This window comes from Phalacrocorax carbo, chromosome 10 (assembly GCF_963921805.1).
Source record: "Phalacrocorax carbo chromosome 10, bPhaCar2.1, whole genome shotgun sequence".
NCBI classification, from domain to species: Eukaryota; Metazoa; Chordata; class Aves; order Suliformes; family Phalacrocoracidae; genus Phalacrocorax; species Phalacrocorax carbo.
In genome coordinates, this window is record NC_087522.1 from 861364 (window position 1) to 882984 (window position 21621).

General features: G+C 56.3%; 1 protein-coding gene across 3 annotated transcripts; it reads left to right on the forward strand.

Annotated features, from left to right (window-relative positions):
• Positions 1–3556: 3556 nt before the first annotated feature.
• Positions 3557–21121, forward strand: SCNN1B (sodium channel epithelial 1 subunit beta). Of its 3 annotated transcripts, XM_064461281.1 has the most exons (15): positions 3557–3620; positions 6215–6269; positions 6368–6446; positions 9529–9847; positions 10747–11128; positions 12230–12423; positions 13300–13403; positions 13877–14040; positions 14499–14606; positions 17673–17790; positions 18510–18585; positions 18775–18832; positions 19130–19191; positions 20031–20106; positions 20569–21121. In XM_064461281.1, the coding sequence occupies exons 4-15, from the start codon at positions 9537–9539 to the stop codon at positions 20932–20934; spliced, it is 2019 nt and encodes a 672-aa protein (XP_064317351.1). In that variant the 5' UTR covers positions 3557–3620; positions 6215–6269; positions 6368–6446; positions 9529–9536; the 3' UTR covers positions 20935–21121. The 3 variants fall into 3 exon arrangements, with proteins under 3 accessions (XP_064317351.1, XP_064317350.1, XP_064317353.1); XM_064461280.1 differs by having other exon boundaries at positions 6215–6446; XM_064461283.1 differs by lacking the exons at positions 3557–3620; positions 6215–6269; positions 6368–6446 and adding an exon at positions 7745–7852.
• The last annotated feature ends 500 nt before the right edge of the window (positions 21122–21621 follow it).

Sequence of the window (21621 nt, forward strand, 5' to 3'; positions counted from 1 at the left end):
GCAGTGTGGCATCCCCGCCGAGCCCACCCGCAGCCAGCGCGCCCTGAGACACTGGAGTCGTGGCAGGCCGGTCATCTGTTCCGCTGAACTTCTACAGCAGAAAAGGCAAATGAGTGCGACTAATTCCCCATCACACCAATTAATTACGGAGCAGGTCTGGGGAAACCCCACCGGTGACAAACTGCTGCCTGAACGCGCAGCCTGCCGCGGCCCCGCGCCGAGAGCCCGCTGGGTCTCCCCCACCGGTCTCCCACACACGGAGGAGCGCAGCCTCGGCGTGGCGAGTCGGGATCCTACGATCAATGCCACTGACGCTCAGGCTGAAGGGAGCTGTGCCTGAGCCGGGTTTTGCCCCATCCCTGCCGCTCTGGAGCCAGCAGCGTGGCTCGCGGAATTGCGCGGCGTGGTGGTACCCGCGCCCCGGCACGGACCGAGCCCCTCGCGGGGGCCAGGCTGTGGCCGCCGGCTGACCACGCTGTGCCAGGCACACAGGAGCCGGGCCTCGGGGGGCCGCTTCCCTCCCCTCTTCTGCTGCTTGTAAAACAAAACCAGTCTCGGTTTTACTGCCTGATCTTTGTAACGCAAACAGAGGTCAGTTAAAAAGGTTTTATACGCGGCGGTTACCGGTGTAGGTTGGCTGGTGAGATGCTCGCTGTCATTTGACTGTGATTTTACTGGTCACAACTAAATCGCTCTGTTTTGTTTCATGACAGCGTGTCTCTGAAAGTGTACCCGATAAACCGAGCAACTCCAGTGCTGAACGAGCCTGTTTGCACCCCGCATGGGGACGGGTGATGCACGGCTTCCCTCGGCAGAGCGGAGCAGGAGCAGCCTCCCCGACGCGGGTGAGCGGCGGCGATGGGGACGGGCGCGCTCCTCCCTCGCAGCAGGGCTGCTGCAAACCCCAGAGCCGTCTGACTGGAAGCCAAGCTGCAGAGGTGACTAATGTTTAGCACGTACATCTCGCAGCTCCTGCTAAGTGGCAAGCTAATTAGCGGGTGCGGGTGCGCTGGCGGTGCCCATCGTCGGCCACGGGCAGGGCGGCTGGCCACGCCGCCCCGGCACCTGGGCGGGAAAGGGGCTGCCCGGGAGGGGACTCGAACCAAAGCTCCCGTTTCTGCAGCCCAAAGAGCCTTTTCCAATCCTCATGAAATCCCTACACACCGAGGAGTGACCTCGGGCCCGACAGCCGCCACCGCGGCAGCGCCAGGCTGGGACCCCCCACCCGGACCTCACACCCCCCACACCCCCGCACCGTGCCGAAGGGCATAATTTGGCCAAAACCAATGCAGATTTACACAGAACCAGATATGGACGAGTCATATGTTTTTTCCAGTGACCTGAACTCATTCCTACCAACAGGGCCGTGATCTGGGGCCGATTTCCTTCCTGCAGAGCTGACCTCGGGTCTCTGCGTCGCGCTCTGGCACCATCACCTCCGCTCTTTGTCTTTACATACAGGCCTAAAAACCAGCCCAGAAGCCTTTGCAGCCTTCTTTGTAGCCGCTCCAGCCACCACCAAGTTTTCACTTTACCGGATAAATTTAGGACCGGTTGTTATTTTCGAAACACTGCAGCTCAGACCAATGGAGCCATTTTCTGGGCTGATCTGCCCCGCGTATCCAGTTTCTCAGCTGTATTTAGCTGCTGTCAGGCGTGCATCACGCCAGCGCAGCACCCCGACTCGGTACACAATGCCTGGGGTGCAGAAGAGCTTTCCACAGTGTTTTTCAGCTGTATTTTTAGCAGGAGGTTTTTGCTTATGAAATAAACTTTCTCATGAAGCGAGAGAGACAAGGCAAAGTCAAGCCGAATTCAAGGTCGTTTGGCTTCACAGCTGGTGTTGCAAACCACTGAACAAATGCAGCCTGCTCTATTTTCAGCGTTAGGGCTGCCAGTGCTGGTAACAGACATTGTTCTCCGAGGAAATAAGTAGTGATAGAAGGGCAATTATTTTGACAGGACAGAGGTTAGAAACTGGGTAAGTCCTGGTACTCACCATCAAACCTGTTCGTTCTAGCTTCGCTTGGAAATACTGTTTAAACACAATCCCGCATTCCACTTCTGACATAATGGGAGGAGGTACACTTGTGCAATTTAAAAATAAAAATCCCTTTTGTTCCCAAACTACGAAACACAGGGACATTTGGGAAAGCCTGACCGAGGCCTGATCGAACAAGAACCTGCGATTACTTTTCCTAGCGAGAGTCAGTCGTTACCTTTTACAACGCTTTGCCGCTCTGCCGTGATTTATAGTTCCACGGAGGTTTATACACACTCACTGTTGTGTCATGAGGAGTTACCGTCTCCCACAGTTGCTCAGGACGCTCAGGGTTTTGCCTCTAAGCGGCGTTTGCACGGTAGCGGCGGGCTCGGGGCTCCCACCCGCGGGGTGCAGCGCGCTGGCCCCAGCCCAGCAAAGCACAGAACACAGACTGGGGGGGGCGCGCGTCTCTCCAGCCACCCCGAGGGATTATTATGTGATCAGCGGGAATCAGTGTGCAAGACACGTAAGACTGTGATTAAGATATAAAACGCAAAAGCGCGTGCTAACCGCCGTGCAAATCGCGGACAACCGAGCTACGAGCGTGTTCGCGAGGGCACCCGGCCCCGTCCGCGCTACCAGTGTTCCGCCCTCAGACGCAAATAGAGGAGCTGCTTAGTTGTTTAATTTCCTTGTTGTTTTATGGAAGCGGAGCTCGTTTCTCCCGGCAGGAGGCCGGCACCTCTCGGACTCAGCCTGCAGAGTTCTGCCCCTCCTATTTAAGCATCAACACCCTCTGCAGCCCGCGTTTCAAAGATGTGTGGTGTACAAAACACTGCCAGGAAAGCGTGCCCAGCAGCAGCCTTGGTAGTAAACACAGCTGCTCGGGGAGACCTTTTCTTTGGGGGGAAAAATTGTAAGTTCTTATACTTCTTTAAAAAAAAAGGTTACACGATCTTCAGTCAAAACCGGATTATAAAACTGTTTCAGAATACGAGTGCAGTTCACCTGCAGTTATTTAATCTGTGTCAGAGGCCTGTCGTGGGGGGTGGTTGGCACGAGGGAAGCCAAAGCCGCGAGGCGATGTCCTGGCGCCTGGGACGTTTCCAACCAGGCCGAGAAACGCGCCGTACATCGCTGCGGCGCGGGGGCCGTGGCCGCGGCCCCCGGACCTGGTCCTGCTGCGAACCTTCCCGGGCACTGCCGGCGGCCCAGCGGCGGCCCGAGCACCCGCTGTTCTGACGGGACTTTTTCTGCTTTTGGGGAGAACCCAAGGGCAGGCGCCGGCGCCGTGGCAGCGGGACGGAGGCACAGCTTCCTCAGCACGGCGCGGGAGCGGGAGCGGGCGGCGCGACGGGGGCTTTGTGCCGCTCACCCCGCGCTGCCCGCGGGCTTCGTGGCACCGGGGCAGGCGCAGCACGACGGAAACCTGCACGGTGCTGGGGGAAAGTTACCGCGGGGCTGCAGCGGGCCTGGGCCAGCCGCCACTCGCCGGGGAGCGACTGCGGCCGAGGGAGGGAGGGCTCAGCTGCACCGCCGTGCGGTGACGGGGCGGGACGGGCGCCACGGGGCGGGGAGGCGGCGGGGCCGGTCCCGCGTTCGGCGGGGCGCGCTGCCGGCGCCGGGCGGGCGGCAGGTACGGGGGGCCCGGGGGGGGGGCTCCGGGGCGGCGGGGGGAGCCGGGGGGGGGCGGGGGGGGGGCGGGGAGGCAGGTCCCGGGGCGGCGGGGGGAGCCGGGGGGGGGGCGGGGGGGGGGCGGGGAGGCAGGTCCCGGGGCGGCGGGGGGAGCCGGGGGGGGTCGGGGGGGGGTCGGGGAGGCAGGTCCCGGGGCGGGGGCTGGTCGCTCCCTCGGCATGCGAACGCCCACGGGCATCCCCCGGCGGGGCTCGGGGCCGAAGGCACCGGCGCGGTGGGGCAGGACCTGCGTGGGTCAGAGAAAATGTCAGCCTTTAAATGTTACTACGTTTTTCCCCCCCCCCCGCTTCTTGCAGCGGAGGATGCGGCTTTAAGGCATAATATTCTTTCTAGAAGGAGGCAAATAAGGAGAGTCCTTTGCTGACATATTTTTTAGGGGAGGAGGTGGAATGAAAACCTTTAACTGGGGCACGGTGTCGTTCTGCACCGGCACCGCCGTGAACTCATCCCGTCTTTGCAAGGTTTTGCAACACCGGTGCGGGTTTTCGTGCCGTCAGTTATCTGGATGTACGCGGTGTGCAGCCAGGCGCAGTGGCGCTTATTTCACTTCTGTTTACACAGGGTTTTCTTTAATTTCCCCAACAAAAAGGTATGGAAGCGAACCGCAGCTTTCTGAGTAATTCACTGCCCGTTTCCTTTGTTGCGGGCAACGTGCCATCCACCCCAGGCTGCCGCCTCCCGCGGGAGGGCAGAGGATGCTCCCTCGCCGGGACACCGGCCTTCTGCAGCATAAGCGATCTGCCGGTGGGGAGGGAGCTGCTGGGGGGGTTTTGCTCCTCGGGTGTTGCTCCTCTTATGCTCCAAGATTCACGTTGTTCATTGCACAAGCAGCAGAGTTAGCTCTCAGCAGCGTGACCTGGCTGGCACGTGAGGAGCAAGGCTTGTCATCGTCCGAGGAGACGGGGCCGTCGCGGGGAACGCGGGGTTCGGCAGGCAGGGGAAGGCGGGGTGGCGCCTCTGACATACGGTACGGAGAGTCAGGCAGATGCTGTCTAAACTTCCACACCGTAAATACTCCTCGAGTGCTGAACGCGTGCCTGTCGGGATTAGAGACCCGGCGGCGCCTGCGCGGCTCGGGCGGCCGTGGGCGTCTGGGCCGGCGGCCGTGCGCTCCTCACACCCACCCGCAAGGCAAAGCGTCTGCTGGGTGCCCTGTGCTGGGCGCGGGAAGGGCTTCCCTGCTCGCTGACACGTTACTGCCCTGCGTTACTTTTTCAACTGCCAACCTGTACGCTTGTGATGTAATAAAAAAATTTCCTCTGATTTGCAAAAATACCGCTAGATAGCATAAATCTCTCCTCTGGGAAAACAAGGTCTTTCCATCAGGCTCTGGAGGAGCTGGCAGATGAGCGGCGGGTGGTCAGAGGAAGGACTGTTGCGTCTCCCAGTAGAGAAAGTCCTGAACAATTGCAGTATCAGGCCCAGCACTCTTGAAGTGGTTTTGCAGCTGAGGTGCCACCCTGGAGCCGCCGAGTGCGCTGAGTTTTGCTTATGTCTTTAATTCCTTTAAGTGGCACTTGCCCTAGGAAAACCCCAGAGGAGATTCAACACAACACAATCGTTTCGTAATGTGGGAGTCTGATCTCACCCGTAAGGTGGAGGAGTTTCACCTGGGATGATGCTGGGGTGATGCAGGGCTGGACTCGCGGCAGCTGGGGCAAGGTGAGGACACCTCCCTCGCAGCGCAAAGCAAACCACATTAGAACCAGGCACAGGTTGCTTTTAGGACGGCTTCAGTCATCACAGGGATGCAGGTACTGCCAGGAGAAGGGCGTGTGGCCCTTCTGTGCACCGCAGGGGTCTTGTGGCCCTGGGGTCGTGCCTGAAAGTCATTTTAGGTGACACCAGTGCGCTGACAAGGGGCAGCCCAGAGCAAAGCACAGCAGTGGGGAGGCAGCGAGGGAAGCAGCGGTGGTTCCCCCGAGAGGGTCCGGCACGGGCCGGCGAGGTCGGTGCTTGAGGGGCACGGTGTGACCTACAGGCGCTGCGGGGACCCTCGGGGCAGTTCAGCAGCAGTAACGCACCGCTGCAGCTCACCTGCAGAGGAGACGAAGGCAGTTCCTATCCGCACGTTGCAGACCGGTCCTGCAAACAGCGGTGTGACAATAAAAAATGCAAAGGAGGCCAAGGAGTGGTGGAGCCTAACGGGTGCGTGTTCCCCTTCCCTGACCAGGGCCTTGGAAGTGGAGCTGCCAAACAAGAAATAAAAATGGTGAGCGGCAGCTGGGAGCTGCCCAAACAGCCAGGCCCTCGAGCTTCGCACGCTGCACAAATAATGGGGTGTTTGAGGGCAGCAGCAGGGACAGATTTTTGTAACCGTGGGACTGCCCTGTATGCCACGCACCAGCAGGAGCCGCGCTCGTGTCCATCAAGGGGAAGCGCCTTCTAAGTCCCCAGCCTGATCTCCTCAGCTCCTGTCCCACCGCAGCCTCCGCTCCCTTTCTCCAGAGAGGGTTCTGGGAGGGGGTGATGGTTGTCTGTGTGCTGATGGAGGGTGGGTCTTGTCATCCCTCATTTGTCACCCCTCTGCTCCAGGTACTGCCCGCTGATGGAGGAGAGCAGGACAGGCTCCCGGCTGGCACCAGAACAGGTACCCAACCCCCTCCGAACAGCTACAGCGCCCGAGCACTGGGCCTCTGCGCGGGGGCAAGGAGCCCCCCGGTGACGGGGGCTTTGGCTTCCGATCAGGCAAGGCACCTCACGCAGAGTGGCTTTCAGCAGTGAGAAAGAAACGAGCAGTCTGTTTGGAAACACGCTGGAAATAAAGGTAAGAAGACAACTCTTAAAACGAGAAAAAGATTGAAAAAAATGTCATCTGAGTATAGTCAAGCACAGCTTTTGCTTAATGTCATTTCTTTTATCAAACGACCTTCCATTTAAAAGCACAGCTTATGCCTAAAGGAAGAGTAAACCTGAGTCTTTCACTCTGCTGCCATGTGAAGATGTCCCCTGCAAAACCTGTGACTGTCTGCTTGGCTGCGTTGCCAGCGCACCTTTGTTAACTTGGTTTTTTTAGTTTTGGGGTCCGTGTGTCTCCATGGAGGGACAGGGATGCTGCAGGCACCCTGCGTGGGGCAGCTCTTCCAGCTGACCCCGTCCCCGTCCCAGTCCCTGTCCCCATCCCCGTCCCAGTCCCCGTCCCCGTCCCCGTCCCCTGCCCGCTGGCTGCGGGACAGAGCAGTGCTTGCAAAGAACAGGTCCCATAGCTTTGACATTGGGGAAAAAAACATCCTGAATCAGTTTTATCTAAAAACTAGTTCAATCTTATTCTCTGCAGCATGGCCAGGATCTAACTTAAAAAATGTGAAAATGCTGCCCTTCAGCACAGTGTTTTTATGGTTGTTGAGCTGAAGAGATAAAGTGAGCTGGAAGCACTCAAATCCTGGCTTAAAACTGATTTGGAGCTGGTCTTCCCTTCCTAGTGCAGCATCTTCCCATTGGTGTCGCTCGCAAGCGTGCTGTGGCTCTGCAAGAGCGCTCTCAGGTTAGGTGCTTAAATGGAAATAAATTCAAGGTGGAGGATAAGCATATTGATGACTCCTGCCAAGCCATGAACAAGGATAAAGCAGCGTCAAAATTAGCCGTTCAGTATCTTTAGCTGTACTCAGATATGAGAGTAGGGCTTTTATTCTGCATGTGCTTCTGACACCGTAAGTATGTGCCTCAACATTGCCATCAGGATAAGAAAAGCTAAAGTTCAGCCTCAGAAAACAATCTAAAAAGAAATAATAACTTTTAGAGCAATGTCAGGTCGAAGAGCAGCCCGCACAGGTCTGCGTGACAAGCCGGGATCCCTCCGTGGCAGGTCTCGGACGCCGGCAGGAGCCCACGCTCCGTGTTCGGCCGGCGCGGGCTGTAAGCAGCCGAGCAAACAGAGGCTGCAGGGCATGCGGCCAGTCAGGTCCAGCCGGGCTGGATTTTGCCCAGTGCAGTGTAGGTGTGTTTTAAATTTTAATCTAATCTAAGTCTTTTATTGGATTTCTTAAAAGGCGGAAAATATTTACTAGTTTGCCTTGCTGGTCTCTCTGGACTTAAATGTATTTTGATGATACCGTTTATATAAAGCAGAGACCAATCTTGGGGCTGTGTCTTGAACCGGGTTTGTGTTCACACCTGGCAGCAGAAGACTCGGGCGGAACGGCCACGCGTTTCGTGTCTTCCCTTCAGCCACAGGTAATTAAGCAGAGGCTAAGGTCGTTGTTCCCGTTTTCATTATAGTCCTGCCCAAAAGCCAGCAAGCATCTGATGCAGTGTACGCTCCCCCGTGAATAAACCCTCTGCAGGCAGCTGTGGGTGGGAACCTCTGTGGCACGAGCCGACGATGCGCTGCTGGGTTGGGGGTCTGGGAGGTCCGGAGAGTCCGGGGGGTCCGGGATGTCCAAGTCCCAGGACACGTGTTCCTTGGAGAACAAAATGCTTTCAGATGAGAGTAAAGCCTGCCCTCAGATCTTGGAGGAAGCAGCTGGAGTTTCTCCTTTCCAAAGCACTCTCCCATCGAAACCTCATGGTGTCAGGCTACGTCTAACACCACGTGTGATAGGGCGTGCAATGAAAAGCATCCTTCATGGAGTGAGACGTCATAAAAATCCATTGGTTCTGTACTTTTATCAAACTTTGTATACACTACTCAGGAGATTTTGCAGATCTGGCCAATAAACCGATACATCAACGAATCAGTATTATCTTTTTTTTTTTTTTAAGTAAGAAGGGCTCAGTTGCTCCCCCTCCCCAGGAGGCCTGTGCGCGCCCTTCAGCTCCCTTTTGTACCTGTGGTTGTCTATCTGCAAGTAACTTCCTGCAAATCTAGTTCCTGCGTTGCTGAGTACGGGCCAATATTGGAATATTGCTGTATTACTTCAGCACTCTTTCTTCCAGGATGCTGAGTTATACGCAGCATTAATCTTTAATCCTGGTCTCCTACAGCTTAAATCTGAAAAATGTTCTAAGCAGCTGACTCAGGTTTGTTTTGAAATCCTGCCTCGGGATATTAAGATTTAGTAACACAAATTCTCACCTTAAAATAGCAGCACAAACTGTTCTATTTACTCACAATATGAATGTAAAATATGCAGCATCCCTCACATGAGCGGTGGAAGCATACCGATAGTATCTGAAAGGCAAAGGAATTTGGTGGAAAAAACCAATCCGTTGTCCTTCCTCTGGTGGGCAGCAGCACCACCATCAGCATTCCTGGTCCTGGGGAAGGTGCTGCCGGTTCCAGGTCCTCTTCTCCTGCCCCCTCCAATAGCCCGGTGCACTCTAGTACTTTTTACTTTTGAGAAAAATTGTCTTAAGCCCTGATTTACCTTGACTACTAAACCCTGCCAGCCTGAATTCTACCTGAAACCAGCTCCTGTGTGTACTGCTTGGTCCATCTGGTGTTGGCAGAGGTTCCGGGCTCTGCTAGAGACGAACCAGTTTGCACAGAAAACACTGACTTCCTAAAAAGTCGTCTTGTTATTTACTGCAAATCCGCGCAGCCCAGGGCCAGTGCGCCGCGGGTCACCGCAGGCACGGCCGTGTCCAGCAGGTCCAAGTCACCCCTACCTCTCGTGGGGCCAGAGGGGACCCCAGAAGGGACGTGACAGAAACGTTCACCGCTTTTGGAACTGCAAAGCACAAACCTCCCTGCCTGTGCCCTCCGAGGAGGTGAGGGGCTCCTCGCCACTTCGCTGCCACCGTGTGACCCTGCAGAACATCTGCTCTGAACCTCTCCTGGGTTATAAAATCACGGTCGTGCCATCGCGTAACCAATCCGGTTCTGCTTTGCTGACAATACGAGTACACTTGGCGTAATGCAAACCTTGCCTCTCAACGTAGCTGTTCTGATGTCTTTCTCCCACGTGCAGACAGCAGCATGAACCTGAAGAAGTACTTCATTCGGGCGCTGCACCGCCTGCAGAAGGGCCCTGGCTACACCTACAAGGAGCTGCTGGTCTGGTACTGCGACAACACCAACACCCACGGCCCAAAGCGCATCATCAAAGAGGGGCCGAAGAAGAAATTAATCTGGTTCTTCCTAACGCTGCTCTTTGCGTCTCTGGTCTTCTGGCAGTGGGGTATCCTCATTAACACCTACCTCTCCTACAACGTCACATCATCTCTCTCTATTGGCTTTAAGACCATGAAGTTCCCAGCAGTCACGGTCTGCAATGCCAACCCTTTCAAGTAAGTTTTTCTTCACCTAATTTACCAAGTCGTGCTTTAACACTCTTATTTATAAGGCTCGGGTTAGGTACTGTGGACCTGTTCCTGCCTCGGGTATCATGTTAGGAGCATCGATGGAAATGATCCTTTGACTCACCGAGTGGCACTAAAAACTAAGCAAAGGAGGGCAACATAAAGGCGAACGGCTCAGGTCCAGAGGAGGGTCCGTGTGCCTGCCAGTTTGCCTGGTTTTCCTTACGGTATCAGTTAATCTAATGATGGTTATTGCCTCCCTGTGAACTTTCCCTGGCTCGGGGAAAACTCGAAGTTCAACTCACTTGTCACAACCAGAATCAGTCTCTCGATCTTTCCCCACAATTCCTTTCTTTCTCCTTCCTCGCTGTGAACGTACCTCTTATCGCTTACGCTCCGGCCATTAAGAGCTGGTTAAACAGTAGTATCAGCTGGGACGTAACTTGATCGAAATTTCAAAGGAATAACTGATTTTTGTTAGAGTTGCTTCAAATTTATACCCATAGTGTAGCCCGAGGCAAGATGCTCTCAGCTGACACACAGGAATTACTTTGGTGCTTTTTCGTCTCTGCTTGGTAGAGTTTTTTTGTATAAACTATAGGGAATTACTGAAATACAGCCAATTCGGCTCTGCACTGACAGAACACTGTTCACCGCCACTGCACTCTCTGTTTATCCTCCCACTGGCTTTCTGCCCGGTCGCAGGCTGCTGGGATGCCCGTGTCCGAGCTGGCTGTGCTCTGCGCGGAGGCTCCCGTGGCTCTCCGGTAAATCCTTTGGCAGCGACCCGAGGTGCCCGGGAAGGTCCGAGCCAGCGGAGCAGCAGGCAAGCTGCCGCAGACCCCCACTGCCTTGACACTGCCTGGTACCCGCCCTTTGTCCTGCAGGTACTCAGAGGTGAAGCATCTGCTGAAAGAACTGGACAGGCTCATCGAAGCGGCGCTGGAGAGGATCCTGCAGCCCACGCCGGGGAACAGCAGCGAGAACTCCCCGCCGCTTGACCTGGAGCTCTGGCACCAGATACCCCTGGTCCTCATCGATGAGCACGACAAGGACAACCCCGTCATCCTGGACATCTTTGAGAGCAACCAGACTGCTGGGGACAACCAGACCGCCGCGGGCAACCAGACCGCTGCGGGCAACGAAACCGCTGCGGGCAACGACACTGCTGCGGGCAACGAAACCGCTGCGGGCAACCAAACGGCTGCTCCACCTGCCCCAGCCAACGCTACATCGGAAGAAAAGAAGTACAAGCTGGCGGTGAAGCTGGTGAGAGGGGTCCCGTGGGAGGCAGCCAGGAGGGGCGAGGGATGGGCAGTGCTGGGCAGGGGTGCAGCGTGGAGATCGGCGTCTCTCCTGCGCCATGGGGCTCTGGTCCGGCTGCGCCGGGGCCGGGGGCTGCCCCTGCTGGTGGCCTCCTCGGTACAGGACAGTTTGCAAGTTATGGCGTGGTATTTCAAGGGTCCAGAGCTGTTTGCTTGGTTTTTTGGAGGAAGGCAGCACACAATTATTTTAAGATGTTGTTAAAATTTCAGAGGGGGGTCTGGTCCCCTGCAGGTTTTGCAGACGGACATCCAGCTGAAGCTGCTGGATTTCTGTACGTGGGTCCTGCAGCAGGATCATACCCTAAATATAATTCCTTAAATGAAACCCAGCAAGGAGCCGTGTTAAGTTAGTCCACGATGAACGCAGGTAGCTGCGTAACATCAGAAAGATCAGCAGTTTCCTCATGGAAAAAGGGGCTGACAGCACGTAGCAGCCTAGCACGGCATCAGAGGTACGGAGCGGATCCTGCCAGCGGGTCCGCCAGCCTCCGGCGAGAGGGGTGCTGGAAACGCCGGGCAGCAACGGAGCTGTGCACAGCGCTGGGCGGCGGAGCCTGCCCGCACCGCAGGGGGCAACGCTGTGCATCCCCCGGGGCCGCCCAGCGCAGCCCGGCTGCGGGCTGAGCCCGGGGCAGAGCCCGGGCAGAGGTGCTCCACGCAGGCTGTGGCTGCTGCCCCTGTCCCTCTCCCGCTGCGGTCCTCAGCGCAGAGGCACATGGTTTTCTTGCGACCCCCCACACTCTGGTCCCGCAGAGGCGTCAAGGACCCTGCCTGAGCAGACCTTGGCGCTGGGGCAACTCCAGCCTTAAAGAATTGGCCAAAAAGCGGTGTTTTCTGTAAGCTTGTGGGGGTGACAGCGGGACTGATGGAGAACCCGCCCAGCTGGGAAATCTCCCCGAGGAGGGACGCGTCTGTGAACACGCGCAGATGCGGCAGCCGGCTCTGCGGCTCCCGCCTGGCCATACGCCCCTCGCTGCCCCGGGCGGAGCGGGCAGGGCCGGCACCGAGGCGAGCGGGCTCAGACCTGCCTGCTGTGTGTCCCCAGTGCAGCCATCGCGGCTCCAGCAACTGCACCTACAGGAACTTCACCAGCGCGGCGCAGGCGGTGACCGAGTGGTACATCCTGCAGTCCACGAGCATCCTCTCCAAAGTCCCGCTGCAAGAGAGAATCAGGATGGGCTACCAGGCAGAGGACATGATCCTGGCCTGTCTCTATGGGGCCGAGCCCTGCAACTACAAGTAAGCGCATACCGAGCTCCCTGCCCTTTGCTGTCGCGTCAGGAACGGTGCAGGACGCTAACGGCATGACAACCTTTTTCTTTCTAGGTATATACCAATTAATAAATAGGTTTCTGCTGGTCCTTAGCTCTAACAACGTAACCCAGAGGGTTGCTGGATGTGGTTGTGGGTGAAACGGGTTATTTTGGGGTAGTGCTGGCTTGAGTTTTAATTTTGGGCGGGCCGTGTTGCTCATGGCACATCGAGACGAACGGCATCCGTGGGACCTTCCCAGGGTGTTTGGCGGTCACCAGCTGCCAGCCCAGGTGCTGAGTCAGCACACCCCCGCACAGCCGTGCAGCCCCCAGTTACAGCCCCCACACCCGCTTTTTACGCAAGGCTCTGAGGAATGCATTTTAGCCGTCGTTGTGGCTTGTGGGCACCAAATTTATATACCCCGTTTTGAGAAACACGAGCGCACAGCAGCACCCCGGGCTGCAGGGAGTCCTGCCCGTTCTGCAGCGCTCCTGCACCGAGGGCAACAGAGAACTGCTATCGAAGAACGAGGTATAACACCGGCCAAAACCTGCGACCGTAGCTCAGACCAAGCAATTATTCCTCTCATCTGTGTGACGGACGATCCCTTTCCGTTCCAAGAGAGGGTCGTCCCCAGTGGCTGTGTCTCAGTACACACCAGTACCTTGCTTGGCTTTTTTTTTTCTACAGCAGATTGATTAAATCATATCAGCGGAAATTTCTATACAGGCATTCAACAAACGAAGCAATTTAAAGTGAATCCCAGACCTAACCACCAAGCACCGGTTCCACCAGGTGCATTATTTAATAACCCTTTTGCCCTCCCCAAGAGTCACAGGTTTATGTGCACGATTCTTCCAGGAATTTCACCCAAATCTATCACCCGGACCACGGTAACTGCTACATCTTTAACTGGGGCATGGACGAAGAGGCTTTGAATTCTTCCAACCCCGGAGCCGAGTTTGGTAAGAGAGCGCTCTGCTGAGAAAGAAGGAGCTAAGGGAGCAGAAGAGCTGGGAGTTTTCCTGTCTCTCGGTGGCCTTTTCTGCCAGATGTAACAGATTTACCATTTCTGTGTCTCTGGAGCACTACGGCAGGGAGTAGCGGTTTCCCAGGAGGGGATAAGGCCCCAAAAGGGAAACGTGCCACCAGAAACAAGTAATGTGACTACACGTCTTACTTTGCAGAAGTGTAAAAGCTGGATAGCCAAAACATCTGAGGCAATGTCTGAATATTCACTCGGATGTTTCCACCCTGTGCATTCGCCATCGTGCATATTTATGCACGTGCAAGGCTGACGTGACAGCCAGACCCCGGCTCTTCCCCCAAGGACAGAGATTTTTGTGCACAGCGAAAAGAAAATAGATTTATTTTTTTTTCCCCAAAGACTCATATTTCGATACAATTCCTGTTCTGAGTGTTTTGTCCGGTGTCCCAGGGCTGAAGTTAATTCTGGACATCAGCCAGCAAGACTATATCCCCTACCTGTCCTCCGCTGCCGGGGCCAGGCTCATGCTGCATCAACAGAAGAGCTTCCCCTTCCTTAAGGATCAGGGCATCTATGCAATGGCCGGGACGGAAACCTCCATCGGCGTGTTAGTGGTATGTGTGGCATTCCTCTAGAGCAGATTGTCTGAGAATAATGTTATCTGATGGGACTGCAACCAAGTTTGTTTTAAGTCTTGGCTGAACTGGCTCAAACCAAAAGAGTCAAGGTAAACGCTAGCTGCGGGCCGGAACAGTTTATAGAGACTTTTATGTAACTGTCCTGGCAAAGCAGTTTATTGAAGCCAAAATATTGAGCTGGGGTCATTGTTCCCTCTTCCCTTCGCATGTCAGAAGGTGCCTTGCTAAAACATGCTGCTCTTGAACACCTTCATCTGCCTCGTTCCGCCCTGGGGAATGGGCTGCATCTCCTTCAGCTCTGCCCCCTACGATTCTTGGCTCTTTTTCAAAGCCAGCAGGGAGTACAGGAATTACAGAGTCTAGAAAACAGGCACCAGGGACCTGGGGCGGAGCGAAGATGACTACTGAAGTTTGCTGTTTGGGTTTTCTTTCAGGATGAACTGGAACGGATGGGCTATCCCTACAGCGACTGCACTGTGAACGGGTCTGATGTCCCCGTGAAAAATCTCTATAGCCAGTACAATACTTCCTATTCCATACAGGTAAAACGCGTTTTTAAATCAAACAAGGCTGTTTAGGAAAAACTGTTAAAGCAGTTAAAATCTTTGACCAGCATGCAGGATTACTGGAGCATCAGCAATGATAAAGTAGAAAGCACAACCCAAGTACAGGAACCTTCTCTAACAAAGGAGCACTCGAGTCGGAAGACTCAGTAGCTCCAGGTTTGGAAACGATCCCGATGGATCCAGTGGAAGTAACTGGTTGTTGCAGGAGCAAGGCCTAACAATGCAGGTATTAGAAGGTCCCTCAAAAGATAAGGAACATCGTTCTGGCAGGCAACACAGTTTAGCGTAATCACCGTTTTCATTCTCACACCAAAACAGCTCATACGGCCAGGAAAGGGCATAGGAAAGGCATCCCTATCATTTTGATAGGGATGAAAGTGGTCATTTCTGTCGTTTTCTCAAAAGCCAAAACACGCCAAAGCCGCCAGGACCTCTGCTGTAACACGGGACCCTGCCATGGGTGGCCTTCCAGCAAAGCCCTAATGTGCAGACAAAAAAAGCAAATATTTTGACCTCCGTGCATGGGCGCAGTTCGATGCTGGTCCTTTCCTCCTGCCCTGTCCCCTCGGAGCAACGCGGAGGGTTCCCACTCGTGCTGAACACCAGACGGAGCGAGAGCAGGGTGCGCCTGGGCCCCTTGGTCCCTCAGGAACCGCTGCTCCTTCTGCTTCCCCCGCTTTCGGCTCCCCGAGCGGCCCCGGTCGCCGTCAGGCGCCGTCGGTTACTGCCTCGGCTCGGGGGCAGGACGGCAGCGCCGGCCAAGGAGACCTCGCGCCCCATCCCGCCTGGCCTCGCTGTACTGGTTTCACTGGGAGGTGCTGGGGACCGCTGGAGCCCCAGGGTGACAGAGGCACAGGGCAGCCCCCTCCTTCAGTGCAGGGGAGAGCGTCTGAAACGGGCTGAAGCTCCCAGTAGCTTTGGGTAATGCCGGTTCCTTAATAACGTAGGAGACACTGGGAAAGTCCTTCCGCCAGAGCGCCCAGCGGGGAGCGCGGAGCTCCCGTCCTCCCCGGGGCCCGACCTGCTCCCCCCGCGCCTCAGCCCCCCGCGCCTCTGCCGGCTGCCCACCTCGGCTGCAGAGCAGCTTTTCTCCTTTAAGAAGAATAACTCCTCCTGCCATGTCATTAAGGCAATTCATTTCTTTTTCAGCTGGGAGAATACCTTTTTTTTCCCTACCGTTTCCATGCTTGGCTGAAATCTTTTAACTACCGGTAGAGCAGCCAGCCGTTACCCGTGTCCAGCAGGCTGACTCCCCCGAGCTCACGGGGTTACTGCAGAACCACCGCGGCTGCGTGAGCCGCGGAGCCGGGGACGGCAAAGGCGCTTGTCCTCAGCAGCCGCAGGCGCCGTCCTGCAGCGGGATCGGAGGCGGCGGCTCTGTCGCCGGAGCTGTGCCGAGACGTTGAGGTGACACTTTTCACGAGACAGGCTGGCTCCGGCTGCTCGGGGCGCTCCGGAGGAGGAAAGCTCTCCGGAGAGCTGTTGTGCTCCGGGTTTTAGCCATGGCATTGCTCTAACGTGCAAAGCAGCTCGTACTTTGTGTACACAAGTAATAGTTATCCCTGACAGGCGAGGAATATACAGGAGGGATTCCTCGGCATTCCTACCCTTTTAAATCCTTTTCTCTTTAAGGGAACTAAGTCATTTTCACCCTGGAAATGCCAGCTTGTTCTGTAAAGGAAAGGAGGAGAGACCTTTGCCTTTTCTTCACTTTAAAACTGGGGTGAGAAAGTCGAGTGTTTGTAAACCTTGAATCTGTAGAAAAATACAGCGTAAACATGAAGCGCCGGTTAATTCGTAACCGACTATAACATACGGGAGAAGCAGTTCTGGAGGGTGAGATCTGGCAATAGGAAAACATCAAAACCATTCTGGGGGTTTTTAGCAGGGGTTTTTTATCTTTCTGCCTTTATATAACAACTGGCCTGCTTTACCCTGCTTTTTAAGATGCTTGTATAAGGTTGAAGCAGGTACTTGAAATGACTGCGTTATTACTTAAAAGTTGCTAAACGCTGACTGGGGTTCTATGCCCGCATAATTCACGTCACTTCAGAGACCTCTCAGCAAAATCAGGCTTTACCATCACTCCCCGACTGCGGTGAACTCTGTAAGCATTTTGCATCACACAGAAATTCTCGGGTTGTTCTATCGAGCTGGAGCTGTTAGATTTAATTATCCTTTCATAGGCTTCGCTGTTGCTTTGTGCACTGTTTCATCCAGAGCTCCACTCCAATCTCGGATGATTAACTTCATGCCTCGCTGAGCTAATGGCAGCGCTGCAGCCCGGCTCACATGCTGCCGAAGCCGCGGCCACAATCCTTTCAAGGAGGGAAGCAGATGCACAGATAAGATAATTCAGATTTCTAAAACCTGCTCTTTATGTTGAAGTATTTTTAGAGTCCCGGCTTTAAAGTGGAAACCAGCCCTTTGTCAGGATGTCATATAAAGCCTAGAGGCAACAGCAGCATCTATGGATGTAACAGAACATTTTTATTCCCTTTTGGAAGCTCCATATTACTTCCACAAAGCCCTAAAATACTTAAAAAACGAGCTGTTTCTTGTGCGACTGGGAGCAGGCACTGACTCCCTCCTGCCCCTGCGAGGTGACTTTCCCACGGGCAGCTCACAACTAGGATGCGCCCTAAAATTTCCAGGAGCGGCAATAAAAATGCATCATAAAGAAAGCCGTAACTGCAGCGCAGCTCTACGCATGGCAGCCTTCCCACCCGCCTCGTCTGGCCGTCGTAAAACCAGCGCCAGCGTCACCTGTGCCGGGCTTCCAGCGCCCGCGGCGGTGCCTGGCGACGCTCGGCGCCGGCGGCAGGACGGGACCGTGCCACGGCGCAGGGGTGGGCTCTGGCAGCGCCCGCTCCCTCTGCGGCTCGGGTTCTCTGTGTGCAGCCACGAAATCAGCTGCTCAGCGCAAAGGAGAGAAAATACCTTGGAGCCGAGTAATTCTCAGAGCCAGCGTAGACTCCAGCAGCACAGGGGCGAGCAGGGGGCTTCAGCCCACGTCTAAGCAGCTCCATGTTCCTTTTTCAGGCCTGCCTACGCTCTTGCTTCCAAAATCACATGATTGAAATCTGTGGATGTGGTCACTATATGTTTCCTTTACCTGAAGGGGTGAATTATTGCAATAACGAAGATTACCCAGGCTGGGGTAAGAACACGAACAAAACTGGTTGCACAGCCTGCCCGGGGTCCTGGCACGCAGGAGGGGCGGCAGCGGACGCGAACTGTATCTGTAAATGCAACAGGTGAATGGCTTTTGCCTACGTGAAGTCTCCCCGTGGCCACTCGGGTCAGTGCCGGGGAGAAGGGGCGAAATCTTGGTCCTGGCCGTGGGGCTGAGGGTCCTCAGCTTCCGCGGCGCCCCGGGGCAGGGCCCTCCCGGGCGGCTGCCTCCAGCCGGGGAGGTAACGGGAGCCACTGGGTACCGAGGGGACACGACGGGGTAATGCTCCAGGCCTCTGCGCCCGAAGGCTTCGGAGACGAGCTGGCCCGAGCAGGGGCAATGGGGTCCCGCAAGGATGCGCAGAGGCGAGGGGGGGTCTGGTGCTCCCCCACGGGCGGGCAGAGACCGGCAGCGCAGCCGCCCGCCGACCCCTGCAGCTGGCCAGGGCTGTGCCAAAACCACTGACGTCGGGCAAGCTGACTATAGAAACTGTCTGCAGAAAAAGAAGTATTTTAAACTTATTATTAAATTGTCTGATTGCTTTGCCTGAGCTTCTCAAGGCAGGGAAGGTTAGAGGGGAAGAGAGCAAACCTGTGCAGCAGGCTCCTACCTAAACATTTATTTTATTATATGAAATTGATATAATCCAGTACTTGGGGTCCTTATCTAAACAGGTGCTTTGACTTTTTGTTTTCACCAAACAGCATATTGCTATTCATCACTGAGATCAAGTATAAGACACAGACAGATTTGTATTGACTCTTGTAAGGAAACGTGCAAGTAAGTACCTAAGCCATTTCGGACAGCGGTAAGGGTGGAGGGGATCCTGCATTTCGCCTCCCATCAATTCTGACCTTTCTAAAATGGCAGCAAACCACGCGGGGATGCTTTTCTGCGTGAGAACTGAAGTTCCAGTGACTTCAGAGGAGGGCAAACTTCTGTGCCAATGTTCTCCTTTCCTCTCCCTAGCGACACGCAGTACAAGATGACCATCTCCATGGCAGACTGGCCCTCTGAAGCTTCGGAGGTAACACCGATTTCTTGTTTTGAAACATTCATTAATAATTACACTGTTCTCAGCCACATGAATCACTCAGTGTTTTCAGAGTTAATGTCCAGGTAGCAAGTGCCTCTTTGCTAAATTACACATTTTCTGCGTGCAAACACTAGTGCCTGGGCACGAGGCGGGAGGAGGGACGCCCCCATGGCGGCTCCTCCTCCGCGGGGGTCCTGCACCGCGTCCTGCAACTCCCTTGGTTCCTGCCCCAGCGGCGCCCAGAGAGGATGCTTCTGCTCGGTTCTGAATAAGTTTTTGTTTTCCTAGGACTGGATTTTCCATATTCTGTCTTATGAAAGGGACATGTCAACAAATGTGACTCTGGACAGGTAAGTGAAAGGAACAACCGCTTTATCTTCTCTGTTGAGCCCGTTAACATTAGATTAACGTGAACCTTGGCGACGGGCCAGAGCACACGTGAGCTACTGGAAAGGGAGGGCAAGACTTGGCACACGTTTGCCTGGAGGATACATAAAGCAAATCTGAGACGCACCTCATGCCTATCCCCGGCTCTCCAGAGTGACAGACTGGGTCAGACAAACGTGAGTTAAAATCGACCTTAACCGCAGCACTCCTAATCAGTTGCATGTACGAGTCTGGAAGCTCTGAAGCTGAGAACTGCCAGGGTCCAGCTCCTGGATCGTAACGTTCGTCCCTTCGTACCCACATCTCTGAATCTGCCCGCAGCAGCAGGGGGGATGCACCAAAATTAGGGTAACTGCTGAGTTCCCCTTTGAAAACCTAAACCTCGAATTAGTGGGAAGAGGGTTTTTTTCCTCAAGGGAAAAAACTAGAGAACCAGGAAATGGTTTCACAGATATTGGGTGATGTGTACCCATTAAGCCCCCTGTAATGCAGTCATTCGTGACGCAGGGACACGAGTGCAGGGCACCAGGGAGGGGCGACGGCCCCCCTGCACCAGCCAGGGCCGTTGGAAAAAGCAAACAGCCCCAAAGCAGCTTCCAGGTGTGCAAGTGCTTCGGGAGGAAGCTCAGAACCGCGTCTCTCTCTTCCCTTCGCAGCCAGTGGCACTTTTTAACTCCCTCCACGAGCCTGGCAGGTCTCGGTGGATGCTCACGAGCAGCCCTTCCCACGGGCGGGCGCTGGAGCGGGGGCGCGGGACGCCCGCAGCCCCGCTCCGTGCTGAGCTGCCGTTTGCCCCTTACAGAAACGGGATCATCAAGCTGAACATTTACTTCCAGGAGTACAACTACCGCACCATCTCGGAGTCTGCCGCCACGACGGTGAGTGCCCATCCCTGCCCTTCTGCCCGGTGCCGCGACGCGCTGCAAGCGCCCGGCGAGCAGGCGCCGGAACGAGTCACCCCGGATGCACAGGCAGGGCTCAGCTCCTCGGGGCCGGTCAGCCCTGGCCGGAGATGCTCCTCAGCAGGAGTCTGCCGAGCCCCTCGGTGCTGCTGCTTCGCCCATTCGTGGCAATGAAGCGGACGAAGCTGCCTCCACCGGCCGGTTCGCAGCCCCCCGGTTCGTTCTTCCCCTCCACCCCCCGTCCCCATCGCCAGCGTGGGGCAGGTCACCGAGAAGCAGCTCCCGGGAGCGCAGCCCCTGCAGAGCAGCACCCGCAAGCGAGGGGCTGGGCGGGCAGGGCCCCGGGGCAGGGGCATCACCAGCACACAGGCTGATCGGCGGGGGCTGAGCGGGGACTGGGGTCCGCCGCCTCGGCTCACTCTGCCCTCCTCCCCGCAGATCGTTTGGCTGCTGTCGAGCCTGGGAGGCCAGTTCGGGTTCTGGATGGGGGGCTCGGTGCTGTGCCTCATCGAGTTCGGGGAAATCATCATCGACTCGCTGTGGATCACCGTTATTAACGTGATCAGCTGGTGCAAAGGCCTGAAGCAGAAGCGGGTGCAGGCGCGGTACCCGGACGCGCCCCCAACGGTGTCGGAGCTGGTGGAGGCTCACACCAACCTGGGCTTCCAGCACGAGGACGCGGGTGCCCTGCCCAGGGACGAGGCGCTGCCCCCCGAGCCCGGCACCCCCCCGCCCAACTACGACTCCCTGCGTGTCCAGCCCCTCGACGTCCTCGGTCCCGACAGCGACGCAGAAACGGAGTGAGCAGCGCGCCCCGTTACCTCCCAACGGCCCCGACGGCCGGCCGCCACCGCCGTGCTCAACCTGCCACTTGCTGGGCGATCTACTCTGTCAAAATCAGGGAGGAACTAAAATGCCGTGGCTGTCCTCCCCTCCCCGACTTAGAGCACTCACGGTGAAGACGTGCTGTCTAATAAACCTTGTAATCAGAGTCGGCGTCAGGCTCTGGCTTTAGTACGTAGAGCTCGTATACATCAGTGCTGCCATATAATGCCACCATTTCTTTTAAACACGTGGGTGGGAAGCACTTCCTAGCAAGAAGAGCGGGGCGCGGGTGGCTGCGAAGGGCTGCGGCGGGGTCCGAGGTGGGGTCCGAGGCGGGGTCCGGGGCGGGGGTCCGAGGCGGGGGTCCGAGGCGGGGGTCCGAGGCGGGGGTCCGAGGCGGGGGTCTGAGGCGGGGTCCGAGGCGGGGTCCGAGGCGGGGTCCGGGGCGGGGGTCCGAGGCGGGGGTCTGAGGCGGGGTCCGAGGCGGGGTCCGAGGCGGGGTCCGGGGCGGGGGTCCGAGGCGGGGGTCTGAGGCGGGGTCCGAGGCGGGGTCCGAGGCGGGGTCCGGGGCGGGGGTCCGAGGCGGGGGTCCAAGGCGGGGCTGCAGCAGCGCTGGCAGGGAGCGGCGAGGCAGGCGGTGCTGGGGAGAGGCCAGGATGTCCCGAC